Source organism: Peromyscus leucopus, chromosome 14, assembly GCF_004664715.2.
Source record: "Peromyscus leucopus breed LL Stock chromosome 14, UCI_PerLeu_2.1, whole genome shotgun sequence".
Lineage (NCBI taxonomy): Eukaryota > Metazoa > Chordata > Mammalia > Rodentia > Cricetidae > Peromyscus > Peromyscus leucopus.
This window is the reverse complement of record NC_051075.1, coordinates 10,332,213-10,354,211: the sequence shown is the minus strand read 5'-3', so window position 1 is coordinate 10,354,211 and position 21,999 is coordinate 10,332,213. Positions and strand designations below refer to the sequence as shown.

The window sequence follows — 21,999 nt, the reverse complement described above, 5'->3', positions numbered from 1 at the left end:
GAGAAAGCTCTGAAAAAAAATAAAATGTTTCTTAACAAACTAAAGCATGAACTGGAAATATGGCTCAGCAGTTAAGGATATTTCTCACTCTCATAAAAGACCAACATTCAGTTCCCAGTACCTACATGATAGCTCACAACCACCCATAACTCCAGTTCCAAGGGTACCAGGCATGCACATGGTACAAAGACATACATATAGTCAAAATACCCATACACAGAAAATAACGTAACTTTTTTTAAAAGCAACAGTGGCACTCTTTTTCTTTTAACTTATTTTTCCTTCTCTGGCCCTCCTACTATCATTTGGTAAAGGAAGGACAACCCTGGCCACCTATTCTACCCTTCAGAGGAACCCCTCTGCATACCCCCAACGTTCCTCCATGTCTAAGTGGCACCTCTAGCCTGCTCACCCTCCAAAGACAGGAAAGAGGCTGAGCATAAAGATGCTGAAGACAGGCTGGATATGGCTAAGGAAGAAAAGGATTCCTAGGGCAGGAAATCAAGAAAATCTGCCAGAGTTCAGCAGAGAAAGAATCCCAAATAGCTCTGACAAACTGCATTTCAAGGGTGACTGTCTTTACAATGTGTCCTGAAGATACAAAACAAAACTATTTTTGCAAAGGTGACCATAACTGTTACATTTTTCAAAAGAAAGATATTTGTGTCAAAATGTCACTGCAAAGACCTATTTCAGAAAAAAAAATGGGAGAAAATTGCAAAAATTAAATTTTTATGACTTATTCCATGGAAGAAAGTTGTATATTTTTATCATCTGGGTATTCTATGTTGAAAACATCAAGCTGTGCCATGATTTCAATATGAGTACAGGAGCAGAGATTCTCAAAGTCACGTAAGAATGACTGTTGGGGTACATGGGTTTGCTTGTTTGTTTACTTGATTTGATCAGTGAGGAGGTTAGGCTATGCAGTCTAAACCTCTGAGTTACTCAAGAGAGGTAAAGGCTCCTTTGACAATTCAGGGACCTATGAAAGACAAGCTTGATGGTGAATCTGGCTGAAGCCACCACCACTGTGGTAATATGAATGTAATCGGCCCCCATAAGCTCATAGGGAGCGGAACTATTAGGAGGTGTGGCTCTGTTGGAGTGGGTGTGGCCTTGTTGGAGAAAGTGTGTCACTATTGGGGCAGGCTTTGAGGTTTCCTAGGCTCAAGATACCACCCAGTGTCTGAGTTCATTTCCTGTTGCCTTCTGATCAAGATGTAGCTGGCACCATGTGTATCTGCAAGCCGCCATACTCCCAGACACCACGCTTCCCACCCTGATCATAATGGACTAAACTTCAGAACTGTGAGCTGCCACCTCAATTAAATAGTTTCCTTTGTAAGATTTGCCTTGGTCATGGTGTGTCTTCACGGCAACAGAAAACGTAACTAAGACAACCACCATCAGTTCCAGCTGAACAAAATACCCTCCTCTTTATCTGAAATTTCAGTGGAGTTGCATAGAGCAGCATTCTACAGTTGTTCAGTGAATATTGCTTAGACATAAAGGAAGTCCAAAGCACTGGGTTAAACATTGAAAGAGAGTAAGGTCTCCCCACCTTAAGGAGTCTCCAGTCTATGGAACTGGAGATGTGGCTCAGATGGAAGAATATTTGCCTCAAAGCCTGAATCCCTAGCACCATAGAAGTCCAACAACAGAGAGGTAGAGGCATGAGGATCAAAAGAAGATTCGAGGCCACCAGAGCTACAAGAAACCTTGTCTGTCTGTAAATTTAGTTTTTGAGAAATGTTGTTGGTCTAAAAACAAATACAATCTAAAAAAAAAAAAAAAAGGAAAGGAAACAAAATGCTAAATGGGAGGCACAAAAAGTAAGACACCGAGAGTCTTCACGGAGATATACTGTATAGGATAAAATTTAAGTTAAAACTCGGGTGACTAATAGGTCCCTGCTACCACCACTGCCACTTCTGGTTTTCTCCAATTCAATATGTCATTTTCACACCCAACAGACAAGAAAAAAAATTGCTTAAAACCTTTTTGTTCTTAATTTATCATTAAAGGGAGAGATTTTTTGACCATAAAATAGTATAGAAGATAATGATAGAATATAAAATAATTGGAGGAGGAGAAACGGGTCAGAAGAGGAGCAAGAGGAGGCAGAAAAAGGGGAAGGAGAGGAAAAGTCCCACCAGGCAAAGGAGTTGTATTATTAACATGACACAAAGCAAAATACTCTAACTTCCATTCACCCTATACTTTAGTGGTCCAAGTGAACAGTATCACTCTGTCACATTCACATGCTCTTTTTTTTTTTTAATCACAAAAGTCTCAGGACTTTATTAGATTAATTACATAAATGTTTTGTAAAGTCTTGATCTTATTTCCTGGTCTCTTTGTGATCTGGGGTTTCACACACAGGAAGATGAAGAGCCAACAGCAGCATTTCAGGAATGGATCTGAGACAGACAGTAAGAGAGTCTGAACTCACACCTCCACTTGGAACACCAAGAGAAAATATAGGTGTAACTGCTCCTTGGAAGGTAAGGTCAGAGAAACTATAAATGAAAGACTGCTCTGTCACATTGTAGAATGATACCTGCCCACAACCACAGTCAAGGAAGACTCCAACTTTGAACATTTGCTTTCCCAGACAGACCTTTCTTAAAGGGGGAAAGATCCAGAAGGTGTAATCGGCCCCCATCATGGACCCCATGAGCAAGAACTTATTTCCGGAAGCCTGGGGTATGCTGTCCTTTCTCTCTGTCCAGTCACATATGCCCAACTGCCACTGTGTGGCCTGTCCCACAGCCACCTCCCAATAATGCCTCCCTGAGTTGAAGCTCTCGGCACCCAGCACGGAAGCACTGAAGTCAAGTCTCCCTGGCTTGTCAGGCACACTCTGTGGAATACCTCCAAATCGCATGCTTCTCGGGTCCTCAGATAAGACAAGGGAAGGATGAGCTGTGTCTGGGTCCAAAGTTACACGTCTTTGGAACCTCAGTAGTGTTTTGTTCATTCTTAGTATCAGGCATGAACTCAGGTCTGTGATCTGAGCTGGCTTTAGGTTCTGAAGCAATAGAGATTCAATCCTTTCTAAGTAGCACTTTGCATTCTAAGGGGGGAAAAGACACAAGATTACTACTAGATATTTGAGCCAAAGTATTTATAAGTCATGCCCAAGACACGTAAGAGTACAAGAAACATCATCTGTACCTCACTCTGGACACTTATTAAAAATATGGAACGCTTCACAAATTTGCGTGTCATCCTTGCGCAGAGGCCATGCTAATCTTCTCTGTATCATTCCAATTTTAGTATACGTGCTGCCGAAGCAAGCACCACATGCTCTTTTAATGATTTACAAAGGACTCTCACATAAATTCTTACCTGAGCCTCAATGCAATCCTATGCCAGGTTAAGGCTGTTAACCTCTCACAAAGCCAAACCCCACAAGATGATCTCCAACAAGCCTTGTCTCATTCCCATGTGTAGTTTCCCTTTCATGCTGAAGCACAGCTAGTCTATGAGGCCAACGGAGTATCTAAAAATGATGAATCAGCAACAAAAAGAACTACCCTTTCCATAGTGGTATCTTGGCTCTTGCTCTGGAGGAAGCTGGCTCCCATGATATGGACAACCCCATGGACCTTGCCAAGACTAACTGGACAGCCAAATGAGCCCAGATGACCAGGTCACCCTGGAATTGACAATTTTTAAACTAAGCCACACTCCAGTAATTTTAGCTCCAGCTGGTGTCTAACAGGAATTCCACAAGACACTGAGGGAGAGACCCCTAAATTAGTGACTTACAACTATGACAAAAACATGACTACTGTTTCCAGTTAAGTCTCTTATATGCATCATCTACAGAGAACACAAACTGGACCTAAGCTAGAACCTTCTTCCTACTGGCAAGCTTTCACAGGACCAGAAGGTGCTATGCGGGCGGCCCGGAAAGACAGCGCATCAATGGCCTTTCCCAGCTACGAGCCCATGAAGTACAATATCAACCTACAGGTAAGATCGGTGCGTAGTGGCACAATTTGCAATGGGGGTAACCAACCATTCTTGGACTAGCACTGAAGCCCAGTCCACAGGGGGGACTACATGCCTGATACTATAAACCTGGTCCAAAACCCAAGCCTGGGGAGGTCACAGGCCTAGAGGGAAATTCACAATTGTTGTTAGTTAAATTGAGATGGGACCAAACTACTTCCTAAATACTTATCTTTATACAAATTCTTTTCTCACTTTGTTTGTTTGTTGGCTTCTTCAAGCCAGGGTTTCTCTGTGTAGCCCTGACTGTCCTGGAACTCGCTCTGTAGAACAGATTGGCATCAAACTCAGAGATGCATCTACCTCTGCTGTGGAATAATTCTCTTGTACACTGTAAAGATTTGTCACTCGAATTGGTTTAATAAAACACTGATTGGCCAGTAGCCAGGCAGGAAGTGTAGGCGGGGTGGACCAGACTAGGAATGCTAGAAAGGAGAAGGGCGGAGTCAGGAGTCACCAGCCAGATGCAGAGAAAGCAAGATGACAAGGCTGTACTGAGAAAAGGTACCAAGTCATGTGGCTAAACATAGATAAAAATAATGGGTTAATTTAAGTGTAAGAGCTAGTCAGTAATAAACCTGAGCTACTGGCTGAGCATTTATAAGTAATATTAAGCCTTGGAGTCAATTATTTAAGTAGCGGCTGCCGGATATTTGGGAACAGACAGGCAGGAGAGAAACTTCCACTTATATGACTTTGATTCCCAAGTGCTACCTGGATACCCCACACTTAGCGGCAACTCTCACCCTTAATCAGAGAAGCATCTCTATGCAGTAGACTGTGTTAAAAGCAGTAAAGATATGAATGTGAGGAAGGGACATGTAGGGAAGAGGAGGGACGACAGGAGTGGGAGTCAGATGGAGGGGATCAAGTCTAATATAAACTAATAGTTTATATATATATATATATATATATATATATATATATATGTATATATATATATATATGTATGTTTTATATAATATAAACTAATAGTTTAATGTAGTGAATGCTTAGTATGGAATAATCATAAATGAAAAGTATACATTCACCAACAATGAAAGATAAACAATGTTTGGTATTTGTGCTGGCTAATTTATGACAACTCCATACAAAATACAGACATCAGAGAGGAAGAAACCCTGATTGAGAAAATGCCCAGGCTTGGTGGTGCACGCCTTTAATCCCAGCACTCAGGAGGCAGAGCCAGGCAGACCTCTGTGAGTTCGAGGCCAGCCTGGGCTACCAAGTGAGTTCCAGGAAAGGAGCAAAACTACACAGAGAAACCCTGTCTCAAAAAACCAAAAATAAATAAATAAATAAAATAATAAAAATAAAGAAATAAAAATAAAGAAAATGCCTTCATAAGATCAGGCTGTGGAGCAGCCTATAAAGCATTTTCTTAGTGACTGATGGGAGAGGGTCCAGCCCATGGTGGGTGGTACCATTGCTGGCTAGTAGTCCTGGGTTCTATAAGAAAGCAGACTAAGCAAGCCATGAGGAGCAAGCCAGTCAGCAGCACCCCTCCATGGCCTCTGCACCGGCTCCTGCCTCCAGGTTCCTGCCGTTTGAGTTCCTGTCCTGACTTCATCAATGATGAACAGTGCTATGTAAGCTGAATAAACCCTTTAATCCCCAGGTTTCTCTTGTCATGGTGTTTCATCACAATAGCAACCCTAACTAAAACAGTATTTAAGGTAGGTTTCTTAAAATGTTCTTAATGAGCAAACTATGGAGTTCAAATAACACAAGACATAAAATTTTGATTACTACTTTTGACTTATTTTAATGAGTGAATAAATAATATTCAAACTAAAAAAGAAAAAGAAAACTAAAGCATCCCACTTTTACATAAGCCATAGCTCAGGAAGCCCAACTTCCTATCATGGAGGTACAAGCAGAGGACGAGAAGGAAAGGAAGGGGGAAAAGAAGGAGGAAGAGAGGAGGAGGAGGAGAAAGAAGATGAAGAATCAGGTGTTCTCTATAAGCCATGGAAGAAGGCAAACAAAGACACAAGCGGGTCTCCATTCACAAAAAAAGCATGATGCCCAGAATGCATGGGGGCTACTGTGATTCAGCCCTTGCTCACCAGGGCTCCCTCCTCTTGGCATAACACTGACTCTCTGTCTAAAAACAAAGCATCGGGTCTCATTCTTGAGAAGCCCTGGAGAACTCCCGGGTAGTGTGGCCAGCATCCTTACCTGATGGTGATTTCCTTTCTTTGGTTGCATACCCTGAAGAACTGCTGGTTTCAAATTCCTTCCCTTTTTAATTTTTTAGAACCTCATGCTGTTTCAAAAATGGCTGTCCAATGCTCCCCTTTTCCACACATTGGCCAACACTGTCCCTTATCTAACAGATGTGAACATATAGAAACAACCTAAGCATTTGCTAACATGGAAAGGGATAAAGAAAGTGTGGTATAAATAGACAATGAAATATTATAATATTCTGTGTTTTTTTAGCAGAGGAGAGAGAAGGATACTAAATAGAATACACCGATAACCCCAGCACTTGTGAGGCTGAGGCAAAAGGATCACGACTTTAAAGCTTAGGCTACATGGCAAGACCATGTCTCAAAAACAGAAAATGAAACTCTTGCCATTTGCCATATTATGGTTGAATCTGGGTTAAGTGAAATAAGCCAGAAACAGAAAAGAATTATTCCTTAATGCATGATCTCATTTACATGTGGAATCATCAAAATCCAGAGAGAAACAAAGCAATGTTAACAGAGGAGCAGGACACAAATGGGGAGGGGATGTCGAAGAGTAGAATGCAGCAAATAACTGACATAAACAAGTCTAGACCAACACAGCGCTCCGAGGTCATTCTATGACCACATAACCACTCATGCTGTTGCTTCTGGTAATGAATGCTCTCTGTTCCTATCAGGCTGCCTCAGCTTTCTTTCCTTTGAGGTGGGAGGGGGAAGGGGGAGCTATCTGTTTGAAACAGGGTCTCTCTACATAGTCCTAACTGTCCTGGAACTCATTCTACAGACCAGGCTGGCCTCGAACTCAGAGATCTACCTGCCTCTGCCTTCAGAGTGCTGGGATTAAAGGCATGCACCACCACACCAGAATTGTTTCAGTTTTCAAGTCTGAGCCCAAAGACAACCACTACTGAAACCACTCCTTGTCATTCTAGTCAGGGACACAGAGCTCCTGTTGGGTCCCTCTGTACATGTCCAAGCTCTGTTATAAGCAACAGCATACTATCTGAACTGTACATAGACACCCAGAGTCTTTCTGTCCTATAAGCTCCTTGGATAGAGTCTCCTCATCTTTCCATTAGCAGGCACTAATTTGACATGTACAGCATGTAACTAAAGGAAAGAAGGAGGGAACGGTATAAATGATAATAGGTCAATAAGGTTATAAGAAAATCAATTGAACTTAACACATAAGCAGCTATTTCTAATTCCATTTAATTATAAAAAATAGAAAAATATGGTTATTCAAATATTGCCAATGTAACAAAAAAAACCCTTATTATTTAAATAAACAGGAAATAAGGATCTAAGAATTACCAATATGGCTGGGCATGATGGCACATGCCTTTTATCCCAGCACTTAGGAGGAAGAGGCAGGTAGATCTCTGTGAGTTCAAGGCCAGTCTAATCTACAGAGTGAGTTCTATGATAGCTAGAACTACATAGTGAGACATCCCCCCCCCCAAAAAAAAAAGGTTCCAATAAAACCAATCACAAAAGAGGCTAGCAAAAACATGGCTCTTTCTGTGACTCCCATCCCCAGCCCCCCTAAAAAACAAACCATCTCGTTAAGCTGTGCCCTTGGACTGAGCAAAAGACTGGTTCCTTCCTCTGTCAGCTCCCCACTGCTCCCCTCTGTCGATATTCTGCATACCCAGTCTCAGCTCCCACTACCAAATCCAGATCCTATGGGACGCTCCTCTTACTGGAGCTGCAAGCCCGGCTCTCAGGTTAGTCTGGATGTAAGCAGGGAGAGGAATCAAGACCGGGAAGAGAAATGATGCTACTATTGACCAACAACCTATTTTCTGGTGGTCACTGTAGTTTACAATCACTGAATCTCACAGCAACCGTGAGTAACACCCCATCTTTCAGATGAGGAACTGTCCCCAAGATCACACAGTCCTCTCTCAAATCCAAAAGGACAGGCCTCCAGCATTTATCGATGACCCTCAACATCCATGTAAAAGAGGATATGTTTCAGCCACGCTGAATTATCAGAATACAATCTTCTGCAAAATACTACTATGCGTTTCAGTTAGACCAGCCTTTTAAATGGGAATTACAACCCCAGAGTTATATATAGAGAGAGTTGAGGAATAAAACACCATGGGACAGGACAGCTCACAAAAAAAAAAAATAAAATAAATAATAAAAAACAAATACAAAATCTTGGCAGCAATAAAAGGTTTCTGAGTGCCTAATGACCAACGGTTAATTCAGAATCTGATGCAAAACGAGCTGAGGGAGTCTCTTGAAGTGCTGGTCAATGCGGTGCCATGAGATTTCACTTCACACCACACATGCTGCCACACCATGTGACACAGAACGCTGCTCAAACACCTCGGCTTCCATCTGAAACGACTGTACGTTAGAGATTCCAGTGGTTTTCCTGTACATGCAAAGGGTTCTGCTCTTACAGAAACATAACAGCTTTTTTTGTTGCTGGGTTTTGTTGTTGTTGTTGTTGTTGTTGTTGTTGTTGTTGTTTTTTCAAGACAGGGTTTCTCTGTGTAGCCCTCGCCCTGACTATCTTAGAGCTCGCTCCATGAGACCAGGATATCCTCCATGCCCAGCTCTAGAACAGTTGATTTCAAAAATTACTGTTTGAGTTGCTGACTTGAATTCCATCCAAAGTAATTAAACTTAAAGAAAATGTTGGCTTGGGGTTGGAATAGAATGTCCCCAAGAGTTTCTAAGGTGGTCCTAAGCACATTTCTGTCATTTTTACTACATATTTATATGAAGCAACATTCTTGGAACTGATGATTATAACATCAGAATATATACCCCCTGTTAAAAATGCTGAAGATGTTCTAAGTCCTGAAGTATCTAGTCTCCAGGCAAGATTTAATTCTGTATGCAAATAAATGAGAACATCTATTTCATTACCATGCAAATTTCTCTTCTGTAATAAATGGTGAAGGCATTCATATATCAAACAACTATTTTTAAATGAATTGCTTCATGACTTATTGTAAGTACATGTTTGATTTATATACCTACTTTACATACCCTATATGCCAAGAGTTGTTTAAAAATTTGTTAGACAAAGGGAATGTAAGTGGAAAAGTTTAAAACCTCTGGGAGCATACAACATCTCTAACAGCATGTGATGGTTTAAAAGGCTTTAGAAGTACTGTAACCCGGAAAACCAAATGCTACTGTTTCTTCTTTTTCTGTAAGTTCGTTTGTTAACATGAAAGAAAACAGACCTGAAAACGGACTTTTTAACTCAGAAGCTAGAAGCAGGTGGATTCCTGAGTTCCAGGCCAGCCTGATCTACAGAGCAAGTTCCAGAACAGCCAGGGAAACCTAAGAAACCCTGTCTCAAAAAAGAAAGTGAGAGAGAGAGAAAGAGAGAGGAAAATCACTTTTAAAAACATATCAGGTTCCTTTTTTAAATTAAAAAAGGTCTTAGACATGGCTAGCCTAGAATTCAAAATTAGCCTGCCTATGCCTTCTTAGTGCTTAGGTTCTTGGACAGACATGAACCAGGACACTCAGCTCAACAGGTTCTAGACTGAGGTTTTGCTTTTAAGACAATTTTCCTCCTATAAAAACTTAGTGTAAAAACTCGCCAAGAATAGGAACTACATCCTCTTGTTAACTTGTAAGAACACCCAAGGGAAATGTGCTTCTGTGACCAGGTGCTGTCATTTAAATAAAACATCACACTGGGCCCTGGAGACCAGTGCTCATAACAGAAATACCACAGACTGCAGCAGTACAGCTGATATGCCTATAATCTCCTGACAGAGTGTACTCCTCAGCAGAGTGAAACCAGATGTCTGGTGTGAAGTCAGACGTCTGTGGACTTGTCTTTCTCAGCTACAAACACAGTATTAGATACACTAAATGCACAGCTTAGCTATATATCAGACCCACAAACTTGGCAAAATCATGACAGTTTGGACACGAAGCATCAGCATTTTTATTATAATGCTTATAAACCAAAGATATTTCTGAAACAGAAATCCTAACTTTGAGCACTCAGATAAATGTGGTAGGCCGCCTGTCTCACTTTGGGAATGGTGTCAGAGCTCTTTTACACACACGATAGAAACCCTTTCTCTTGTTCTCAAGCTGACACTCCTTAGGCAGGACTGTAGAATGATCTGATAGAGGAAAATCAAGTCACATGGGGGCAGGGGGGTCTTTGTTTCAGAAACTCTGGGACCAGGTGCAGGAGATACATGTCATCCGCATTATGAAAATGCATAAATCAGACTTAGCACTTATGGGAAACGGGTTCTAGGCTGCCTGTCACTGTGCAAAGGAAGGTCATAAGCAAACGATAGGGAGGGCTGGAAAGTTGGCTCAGCAGTTAAGAGTAATGGCTGCTCTTCCAGAGGACCTGGGTTCAGTTCCCAGCACCCAGGTTGCAGCTCACATCTGTCTGTAATTCCAGTTCCAGGGAATCCAAAACCTGCATAAGGCATACATGCAGGCAAAACACCAATGCATACAAAATAAAAATAAATTTAAAAAAGAAAGAAAATGTTGGGCGATCAGATGGAGACACGGGACAGCGAACACACTCATGCCAGGCTCTGCTTCGTCCAGTCTTCATTTCTAGGCCTGCACTGTTCTATTTAGAGAGCATCGAATCCAGCAGCAGGGAAGCTGTAACCACTCTCAAGTGACAGAGCAAAGAAAACAAAGACTCGGATTCAAGGCTGCATGGAAGATTACAGAAACAATGCCGGATGGGGCGGCACGCTCCTGGAATCCCAGCACTCAGGAGCCTGAAACAGGAAGATTTCCAGTTCAAGACCAGCCTGAGTCACATAGTGAGGAAGTGTGGAGGCTGGGCAGAGGCTGTGTGGTAGAGTAACTGGCTGAGCAGGGGCAGGGCCCGGGTTTGACCTCCATCTCCTCAGAAACACAAGGCTATAAAATGGATGACTCTTCCACATGAGGATTTTAGGGAGTGCCTGGACTAGTGGCAAACAGCCAAAAGAATAGGAGAAAAGGAAAAAATTTACAGTTTCACCGAGTAACGGTAACATATATATACTATGTACATGACATTGTATATGTTTAATACAGAGAAATGCCTCAGCTGTATGCCTAATTAACATGTAGCTGTGAACTTAATACATGGTACAAAACCTTGAAAAGGTAAATACCAAAATATTTTTTAAAAAAATCTGAGGTAGATTTACATTAGACTCCAGTTTTTCTTTCATACTCCTGTAAGAGTTAACCTTAAGTAACTTAATTTTGACCTTAACCTATTCTCAGGCCAATAAAGAAATGGGTTAAATGTACAGAACCCCATGGCAGGTGTGTTTAGGTACTGCTCCCCTAAGTACATCACCCTTAGCCATCGCCCTGTTTCTAAAATTAAGCCTTCTTGGAGAACAACTCAAAGCGTTACTCTCATCCAGTCATTGGGCCCGAACAATGCATCCACTGCACCGGAAAATGACTAGAACACTATGCATTATGGAAAACAAATCTCCGCGGCTAGTCATCCCTGAGAGTTTACTTCTGACTCTTGCGGAGAAGTGGAATGATAGAGCACTGTTCTCACACAACACTGCAGAGCCGTAAGCCACTGAGACGGCAGCAGAGGGAAGTTCTTGCACATTTACACATCATTATTCAAAACTTCCACAGAAACCTGAGAAAGGCCCAGCCCCAAAAAAAGCCATCTCCCGCAGTCTCATTCTCCACATCCTGTTTTGTTTGTTTATGGGATTTCGTTTGTTTTATCTTTGAGACCAGGTCTCACTGTGTGTCTCTGGCTGGCCTAGAACTCCCTATATAAACCATGCTGTCTCTGTTGGGACCAAAGATGAGAGCCATCACCACCAGCTCGCCAGACCCCATTTTAATCAGCGTTCATTCAACACAGGGTGAAAAGACATCATAAGTAGAGCCCCTCATTAATAAACAACCATGTCCTAGTTTCTCATGAATTGTGTGAACCTCCACAACTTCACAAGGAAGCCGGGTTCATGTGTGGCCTGTGCCAGGATGGCCACTGAGGGTAAGTCTAGCTTTCGTAAGTATACACACATGTGGTTTACTATCCTTGCTTATAGCTAACCTGAATTTTAGGTAAATGTTACCAGTGACATATTTAATGCAGGGGGTTTCCAACATGAGAGAAGCTATATCACCACACAGAGAAAGCAGTGTGTTGGAGAAAGAATAGAGGTCTCAGGGAAGAACCAATGGAAAGAGATGACACCAAAAAATCTCAGTAAACTTCCTAGGACTTCAACATAACTTTTCAGAAAAGCATAGACTGCTTGAGGACGAATTCTTTCTTCTATAATTCTGAAAGATCACAGAAGAATTTCAAGTATATGAAATTGCTATTGCTTTTATGGGGTCCTGTGTGCTTCTTCCCCCGGTTGGCAGGTTTTAAAATGTACAGATTCCTGGAGGGGTAATTACCAAGCCAAGACTCGATTACCTAACACCCTACTGGTGAATGCTACCTCAAGACAAGGGGCCAGAGAGGGACTGAAACATCAATGTGCCAGGTTAAAGAGGTTCTGAAAGGAAATGAGTTTTCTGTCAGGTGACTTAAAAAGCTGTTTAAACTTCCAGCAGACTATACAGACTTCAGAAACCTAAAGGAAGGCTTGGGCTTGGGGCCAGTGACCTTTGAAGGTGGGTCTCCAGTCTCTGATAACAAGTGGAATTTGGACCCAGGTTCCCAGGGGCAGAGTTTCCCCTCTCGAAGAATAATAGTCTTGGCTCCTTCCGCCCCTAAGCGATACTTACTTACCCTTTCTCCCGCTCTTCCTCGGTGAGAAGGGGTAAGTGGTAATATTGTACCCTCGCCCAATTTGGCCAAAATCCTAAAAGTAAAAACGACAGAGACAGGTCCTTTAAAATCCTGTGGCTCGCGCCTGAGCAGCTCCCACCAGCTGCCCACTACTCCAGGAGCAGCGCTACCTCCCGGCCGCTCTGCGGGCACCCCTGACCAGCGAGGAGAGGTCGCCTACTTGCCCCGATCGGGGCTCGGGTTCCCTAACTGAGAGAGAAAGAAGGACAGAAGACGGAGAGGGCAACCGCGCGGCCTCGCTGGAACAAGCGCACGCACGCATGCTCGCCACGGTCGCACGAGTAGCGGCCGAGCGGCTCCCCGCCTCCCAGCAACGCCCTCTGTCCGAGGCCGACCCCGGGGTAAGAGAACCCCGCCCGGAGCAACGAGGGGTCTACCCGAGCCCACCCGCACGCCTCGCCGCCCCGACCCGCCACCCCATTCCCCCGCGCACCCGCTGCGCAGCTCAGCCCAGGGGAAGTCCCTGCGGCACGCCCCGCCCTCCGCCGCGGCTCGCCCCGCCCACCCCGCGCGGCTCGCCCCTCCCACCCCCGGCTAGGCGGCAGCGGGAGGCTCCGCCCCCTACGGAAATCCCGCCCCCGGAACGCGGCTCTGGGTTTACATCAGATCAGCGGCAGTGTTGAGTCCGCCGGCTGGCAGATGCAGGTATTAAGAGCTTTAAGTCTAAGCCCGGCGTCGTGTTCATGGCTAAAAGGGCAAGAAAAAGCAGCGAACCACCGGAAACTTCCATTTTGCCTCCTCTAGCAAGCCAAAATAGGAATCCAGAACAATTTTTTTTTTTTAAGAGAAACTACGGGGTTTGTTTACACTTAAGCTTTTGCTCGCTAATTGTACAAAATCTTTACTGTGTTATTACAACCTACAAAAAACAGTGTAACAGAAGACTAAACAGACAACAAAGCTTTATCCTTCTAGATAATGCTGAACTATCATTCTTAGGTATAGGTAGTGTGCTAGTGCCCTGACACTCAGCATTCAAAATTAATTCTAAAGATGGGAGAATGTAAGAGACTTAAATAGAGCTAGGCGGTGGTGGCACATGTCTCTAATTCCAGCACTAGGGAGGCAGAGGTAGAGGTAGGCAGATCTCTGAGTTCGAGGCCAGCCTGGTTTACAGGGCGAGTTCCAGGACAGCCAGGGCCACATGGAGAAACCTGGTCTGGAAAAACCAAAAAGGGAGAGAGAGAGAGATACTTCAATGGGCTGATTGAGAGTTACAGACGTCTACGAAAGAGAACAAGGTTACTGTCCTGGATAGGATGTAGGTGCAGTTATTCTTAACAGTAGCTGAAATAATTACTGCAAGGTAAGTTTGGTCCAGCCAGTGCTTCATGACTTAAGTGCGAGATCATATCTTGGGGGCCACTTCTGATGACAGAGCCTATTTACAAATTGGATTAGGCCCTAGTAGTAGAGAAGCTCCAGATTAAACAAAAGGTTGGTCCAGTGAGGACCCTGTGGGATGGGATGGAATTAACATAAACAAAGACAAGTGGGAGAGGGCTTATTGTACTGGAAATAAATAAGTCTACAAAAAGAGTTGCTAAGTGACGTTGTCACTAAGATTCATCAAAGATATGTGTTGCTGGAGGGCTTCTCTCCAGGTTCCACCAAACCCCGCAGTCCCACAGTCCATGTATAAAATAATCACTCAGACGCTTATAATACTTATAAACTGTATGGCCGTGGCAGGCTTCTTGCTAACTGTTCTTATATCTTAAATTAACCCATTTTTATAAATCTATACCTTACCACGTGGCTGGTGGCTTACCGGCGTCTTTACATGCTGCTTATCCTGGCTGTGGCTGCAGTGTCTCTCCCCCTCTTCTTCCTGTTTCCCCAATTCTCCTCTCTCTTTGTCCCGCCTATACTTCCTGCCTGGTCACTGACCACCAGTGTTTTATTTATATAGAGTGATATCCACAGCACTTCCCCTTTTCTTTTTTTAAAAAGGAAGGTTTTAACTTTAACCTTGGTAAAATTACATATAACAAAACAATTATCGAGCAAGAATTACAGTTACAATATTAAAGATGTCCTATCTATCTTATATTTGTGAGTTTAAGGTTTTATATCTAACTTATCTTTTATCATAACTGAGGAAATTATAACTATCTAGTCTTTAACCACATCAAAGACCTGAGAAGGAACATAATGGTACCTGAGAAATGGTAGATGGATGCAAACAACTTTTGGGAATCTTGCAAGAGTAGACCAAGACAGCTGGCAGCCTGGACAGTCACCTAATGTTTCTCAGCATTGTTGGTGCATTCAAATTGGCTACAGGCCTAGAGTATCTGACAGACCATTTTCAGAAGCAGGAATTCTGAAAGACCATCTTACCCTTACAGTGGTTGCTTTCCTTGTGTCCTGATTGTGCAGAAAGAACAGCATTGCATTCGTACTGTCAGCCGTCAAGGCAAGGGCAGTTCTTTGCCCAGTAGGCCATTTTGTGCCAAGAAGACAAACTTTCAAATGGAAATGTCTTAGAAGCCCAACATTCTCTCGGGATCAAATTGGTGCAGCCAGGAGCAATTGTGTCTCACGTCAACAGAATTCTAAGTTATTTAAATGCCATATTCTCTAGGTCTATAAAGTATGAAGTGAAATATATCTATGTATACCTAGAAGACATGGCTACAAATATGATTATCATAGATGACTAATTATTAATCTATTTTTAATTATCCATTACAATTTTAAATGAGTTAAACATAATACCTCAAACAAGAATAGAAATATATATATAGTATAACAAAATTAACTTCAAGTTTGTATCAATAAACTAAAATTTACTAAAATCTATACCAATGTAAAACATTTTAAACAAGTTGTTCTTTAAAAGTAGGTTCATGCCGGGCGTTGGTGGCGCACGCCTTTAATCCCAGCACTCGGGAGGCAGAGCCAGGCGGATCTCTGTGAGTTCGAGGCCAGCCTGGGCTACCAAGTGAGTTCCAGGAAAGGCTCAAAGCTACATAGAGAAACCCTGTCTCAAAAAACCAAAAAAAAAAAAAAAAGTAGGTTCATTAGTCTACCCTTTTATCTTATCATCTCTATATCTTCCTATATATCTATATCAGATATGTACGAAGTCAAAGTAACCGAAAAAGCTTATATCCCCTATTTTTCCCAACCGTAAGTCATTCTGGAAATGGCAAAAATGTGAAGTCAGAGCCAAGAGTACTTTTAGGACATTGATACTATTCTGTGTGATACTATATTATATGTCATTATATATTTGTTAGACCCACAGATGTGCAACAAAAATAGTGAGCCCTAATCTCTGACTTTGGGTGATAATGATATGACAATGTACATTCATCAATTTTAACCAGTACTCTGTTTCAGGATGTTAATAGGAAGATTGTACATGTATGAGGGAATATGTGGGTGTCCTGGAATATGTGGGGATTCTGTCCATTCTGTTCAGTTTTGCTCTCTACCTAAAACTGCTTTTTAAAAATAAAACTATATTTATTTATATATAAATATAATTATATTTTTAAAAAGAAGGTAAGATTAAAGTCCGTGAACATCTTTTATTCTTCAAAGTAATTACATTTGAAGCTCAAATATTTGACATCAATGCCATCAAGAAAGCTGAATTATACATTCCCAACTAAGATACAAATTTACATTATAGTTACAAATCATATTTAATATTCAGGCTATTGAATCAAGGTGAGTCAGAAGTAATTAGGCTTATATATTCTGTGGTAGAAGCAGGGGTAAAGAGGTTTTACCTGCTTAGGGTATGGTGGGTAGTCATATGAGGAATGAGGTCAAGAAATGGAGACTCAAAGATGGTTCCTGAGACCAGAAGATCTGGACTTATTGTCCATGTGCCATGAAGAGTTAGGGTTAGGATTAGGGTTCACCTTGTGCTGCATCCTACTGATCTTTGTAGGTCAGAACAGACTATGAAGTTAGTGTCCAAATGGTACAACAGAGGAGACCTGAGTAAATCCAAAAAGGCTCAAGGACAGATTTTTAAAAACTAGTAGAGAGAGAAGATATCTACTTGTAAGGATTAAATATATCACAGTAACAGAAGTTAGAAATCTGAAAATTAGAGCCATGGTGGTGCATGCCTTTAATCCCAGCACCAGAGAGGTGAAGGCAAGTGGATCTCTGAATTCAAGGCTAACATGCTACCAAGAAAGTTCCGGGACATCCAGGAAGACACAGAGAAACCCTGTCTAAAAAAAAAGAAAGAAAGAAAGAAAGAAAGAAATCTAAAAAGTGCCTGATGAAAGTTACCATCAAATCATAGTATGAAATAGATTTTTTTTTTCCCAAAGAGAACTGATTTCCAATGCTTAGAGAAGACACTTAACCAAAGATAAGGCTAAAATCATTAAATAATGAAAATTCACTTTCTGGAAATGAAGAATTAATAGTCAAAATTAAGTGAAAATAGGAGGAAAACCTACTGCACATCACAGACACTGGTATAAGAATGTCCAAAGAATAATTGTTTAAAAACATTAGTATGACCAGGATAACCAGAACTACATACATCACACAGAGAAATCTTGTCTCAAATTTGAGAGCCACAAATTTTTAAACAAAATGACAGAGACTCAGGAAGATGACAGGTCAACTTCTAAATTGATTGGCCAGCTTTGTGTATGTCTACCTCTAGAAGGTAAATAGTACACAAAGTAAATGACAAATCAAAACAGAACAATAGCCAGCACGTTTCCAGAACTGGACTCAGTGAGTTTTCTGTAATTGCCAACCCAAGATGAAATGCCCTAGAACAGGGAACTTTAGACAGCATTCTCCGTTGATCAGATTTGTGTTTATGTATACAACAGCAAACTCAACATGTTGGCAAGCCCGTGAAGAAGTCTCAAATAAAGATGAAGTTAAACTAGAATAGTGGTTCTCAACCTTCTTAATGCTATGACCCTTTAATACAGCTCCTCATGTTGTGGTGACCCTGGAGCACAAAATTATTTTCATTGCTACTTCATAACTCTAATTTTGCTACTGTTATGAATCATAATGTAAATATCTGTGTTTTCCAACGGTCTTAGATGACCCCTGAGAAAGGGTCATTCAATCCCCCAAGGGGTCTTGACCCACAGGTTGAGAACCACTGCACTAGAGGCAGAAGAAAAGTGATGACCTCATGGCTTGTATCTACTTTACTGCCAAGGGGTAGTTACCTTTAAATCAATTTTATTTGTACCCATGCCTGTACCATATAGATTATTTGAGGAATAAAGAACCAAGAAAAGCAATGGCATTGAGCTGTATAACCACTGAGTATTCATCACAGGCCACTTCCATGATGTGCCTGAGGATTTGGATGATGTCCTCTTGAATGTTTTCCATAAGACTCTTCAGCAACATAAACTGCTTAAGGTCACTAGGAAGAAGTTTGCCCATCAAATTCTGGACACAATCAAGGAGATTACCGATAAGACATACCATGTTCACTTTGGGAAAGAATTTGGCACCAACATTTAGTTTGGTATAAATAAAGACAACTTGTAAATATCTAGAGTTTCAATCTCCAAATCATTCAGCTAGCTTTAGAAGTCTAGAGCAAAGTGGAGATAGAATGACAGGAAAATGACATCTACTTCATGGCCTAGCCAGAAGAAAAGAGGCCAAATCTCCTCTTGTTGAGTGGCTTCTGGAACAGGCTATGAAATTATTTGCCTCACAAAGATCCATGGATTCACGTAGCTTTTTCTGAGATTGATATTAAAGGTTCTAGAGTATTGCAGAAGAAGGAGTGAAGTGTGAAGAACGTGAGAAAACCAAGGGAAGTCATGAAGACACTGAGAAGTAATTTGAGCCACTGCTCAGGTGGATGAGAGATAAGGCCCTTAAATTAGTGGATGAGAGATAAGGCCCTTAAATTAAAGACAAGACTGAAAAGGCTGTGAGGTGTCCCTGTGCTAGTGTAACCAGCCAGTATGGGGGATGGTCTAGCAACATGGACAGAACATGAAAGCAAAATACACCACACAGTCCAGGACATCGGTACAAATTATTTTGCCAACCAGAGAAAGCATTTGAAATTAATTCCACACACATTCACTGATCAGAGACATGCTTCTACAAAATCAGGAAAATGAAAATGGCATAACAGCCTTGGATCGTACTGGAGTTTTGTTTGAAATGTCAACCATTCAGCCAGGCTATCTTCTCTCACACACCAAAGCAAATGGGGACAGAACAGAAGGAATGATTTAAACACTGAGCCTGAAGAACTGCAAGAGGAACCAGAAGATGCTGAAGACACAGCACACAGCAAAAGACTTCAGTCACCATGAAGAAATGATGGGCTAGACAGTGGTGGCGCACGCCTTTAATCCCAGCACTCAGGGGGCAGAAGCAGGCAGATCTCTGTGAGTTCGAGACTAGCTGGGCTACAGCGTGAGATCCAGGACAGCCAGGGCTGTTTACACAGAGAAACCTTGTCTGGGGGGAGGGGGGGGTGGTGGGAAGAAATACTGAACATGAATCACCATGAAAAGATAATGAACATGTAGACAAAATAAGAACAAAGAAAGCCACAGCTGAAAAAGATTAATTGTGAATCACACTCTGAACTTGGGTCCTGTGTGGAGAGGAAGTGTGAAATTTTTAAGTCATTTCTTTTTCGAGAAACCTGTTTTGGATTTTTACCACTCCAGCCTCCTTCACCCTGAATTGTCAAACGTTGGAATTGCCATTCAAAAGACAAGTTAAGTTTCCAGTTGAAAATTTTTTTAGTATTCACCATATATGTAAACTTGTAGTATTTAACCATTCTTAGTATAAAATCTCTTGAGTTCTATAGATAGGAAAAAAATCAACCCCCCAATACAATAAACATATGTATATCTAAATATACATATATATATATATATATATATATATATAATGAATTACTAAATGGCCTTATTAATAAAAAAAACCTGGAGCCAGATATTGGAGTGAAAAGCTGAAAGATCAGAAAAGCAGAAAGAAGCCAGCCATGTTCTTACCACTTGGAGACCCTCCACCAAAGAGACCTACTTCCTGTATATCCACACCTGTATGCCTTTCTGTTCTGCCATCTCATTTCCTCTCTCCGTCCAGCTACATCACTTCCTCTTCCTGTCCAGCTCTGTCACTTCCTGTCTGCCTGTACAGACCTCCAGACCTTTATGGTTAGCTAGTGTTGGAATTAAAGTTATGTACCACCATGCCTGGCTCTGTTCCTAGTGTGGCCTTGAACTCACAGAGATCCAGGTGGATCCCTGCCTCCCGAGTGATAGGATTAAAGGCATGTGCTACCATTGCCTGACTTCTATGTTTACTATAGTGTCTGGCTTTTTCCTCTGATCCTCAAACTTTATTGGGGGACACAGATAAAATATCACCACATGTATATACACACACAATGCACATTCTTATCTATACACATTGGCCATTGGTAAGCAAATACTGTAAAATAATAAAGAATAACTGTTCTCAAAGGTTTTGTTCTAAAAATCTTTTTTTAATTAATAAATTTTATTCCTTGACACTCATATATGTATATAATGCACTCTGGTTACTCCCCTCCCCCTTATTTACATTTTCTTATGCTTGCTAGTGTTTGTTTTGTGTAGTGTCTCACAGAGTTTAACTGGGGCCATTTTGGATCAGACCTTCAGAGACTGGTAGGCTCACCAGCCACTATACAATTGAATACTGTGCATCTCTGTCTCCTGGAATATGTTATAGAATCTGTTAGTGGCCAATAGCTCAGTGAGGAGTGGTAGGGTCCTCCGAGTCCCTTCCCCTTTCATAGCAGACAGACTATTAGGAATGTCCAGCTTACACGGTCCACAGCAGGCACAGCTGCTGTGAGTTCACGGTTGTGATCCAGGCCAGGCTTTGAGGATGGCATTTTGCAACCCTTTTCTCTGTCTTAGAGTCTTTCTGCCTACTCTTCTGCAATGATCTCTCAGCCTTAAGTGTGTAGTGTGTGTGTTTGTTTAAGGTTCATCCCTTAACTACCCTTAATTTGCTTCTTGTACAGCCATGAGTCTCTGTATTCACCTTCATTCAATCCAAGAAGGTACTTCCTGGTTTAAGGCTGACAGTAGCCTTTGTCTTTGGGTAATTCTAGTTCTGGGTGATCTGACTCTCTGTACTGACTTCCGTGGGCACTGCTCTCATGAACACCCTCACACACACAGTGTCAAACAATGCCAATATGACAGGCAAAATTAAAAGCCATGTCATTATTGCACAAGTGGTTATGGACTCCAGACATGGGTGCTCTTCTCCAAAAGCAGTACGTACTCTTAACCACTGAGCCAGCCACCATAGGGCCACTGATACCTTTACCTTTCCTGCCAACCCCCAACTGTGTGTGTGTCTCTCTCTCTGTCTCTGTTGCTCTCTCACACATATAGACACACACACACACACACACACACACACATACCCCTACATCTTTGTTGGGAGAGAAGGTGAAGGCATCAGTGGTCTTATCAGTTACTCTTAGCTCCTCAGACCTCCATTGAGAATTTTTCCAAATACCATATTGCATTTCATTTTTTGACTGTCTTGTGAAAACACACAATAGTTTGCTAACATCTGAGATTATAGTCCTTCACCAACTCCAAGATATAGCAGAAACTTCCAGGTTCATATCCAATCACATTTCTATAAGTTTCTTAGAGCTTTTACTATAGCAGCTCTGATGAAATTGATATGCTTGTGTGAACTAGTATGAAAACACTCAAGATTTTAATTTATATTCTTTATTTCAAAATTTGAAATTTTCTAATTTTAATTATATCATCTAAAAAAATGAAATAGTGGTATATAGTTATTAACCAAACTTTAGACAAGATCAATGGTGTGCATTTCTATAAATATATAAAAATGAACTTAAAATTAAAATCAGGGGCTGGAGAGATGGCTCAGAGGTTAAGAGCACTGGCTGTTCTTCCAGAGGTCCTGAGTTCAATTCCCAGCAACTACACGGTGGCT

At 41.7% G+C, this 21,999-nt stretch overlaps 2 protein-coding genes and 1 non-coding gene across 5 annotated transcripts in view; all 3 read right to left on the bottom strand.

Annotated features, from left to right (window-relative positions):
• The window catches only part of Immp2l (inner mitochondrial membrane peptidase subunit 2), an 862,863-nt gene extending 849,337 nt beyond the window's left edge, over nucleotides 1-13,526 (bottom strand). Inside the window, exons 1-2 of one of the 3 annotated variants that reach the window (XM_028872262.2) lie at nucleotides 13,460-13,526; nucleotides 12,967-13,039 (exon numbers count right to left, since the gene is read on the bottom strand). The gene's annotated coding sequence lies outside the window, so the exon portion shown is untranslated. Of the gene's footprint in view, nucleotides 1-12,962; nucleotides 13,040-13,136; nucleotides 13,264-13,459 lie in introns of those variants that run through there. The other 2 variants (XM_028872265.2, XM_028872267.2) reach the window with 2 other exon arrangements.
• LOC114695092 (probable E3 ubiquitin-protein ligase TRIML2) lies at nucleotides 2,345-3,828 on the bottom strand. Its single transcript, XM_028872294.1, has 2 exons — nucleotides 3,778-3,828; nucleotides 2,345-3,079 (listed from the first exon to the last, which is right to left on the bottom strand). Exons 1-2 carry the CDS (start codon nucleotides 3,826-3,828, stop codon nucleotides 2,345-2,347), a joined length of 786 nt encoding a protein of 261 aa, XP_028728127.1.
• Nucleotides 3,200-3,306, bottom strand: LOC114695101. Its single transcript, XR_003734805.1, has one exon. It is a non-coding gene; the product is annotated as a U6 spliceosomal RNA (small nuclear RNA).
• Nucleotides 13,527-21,999: the final 8,473 nt, after the last annotated feature.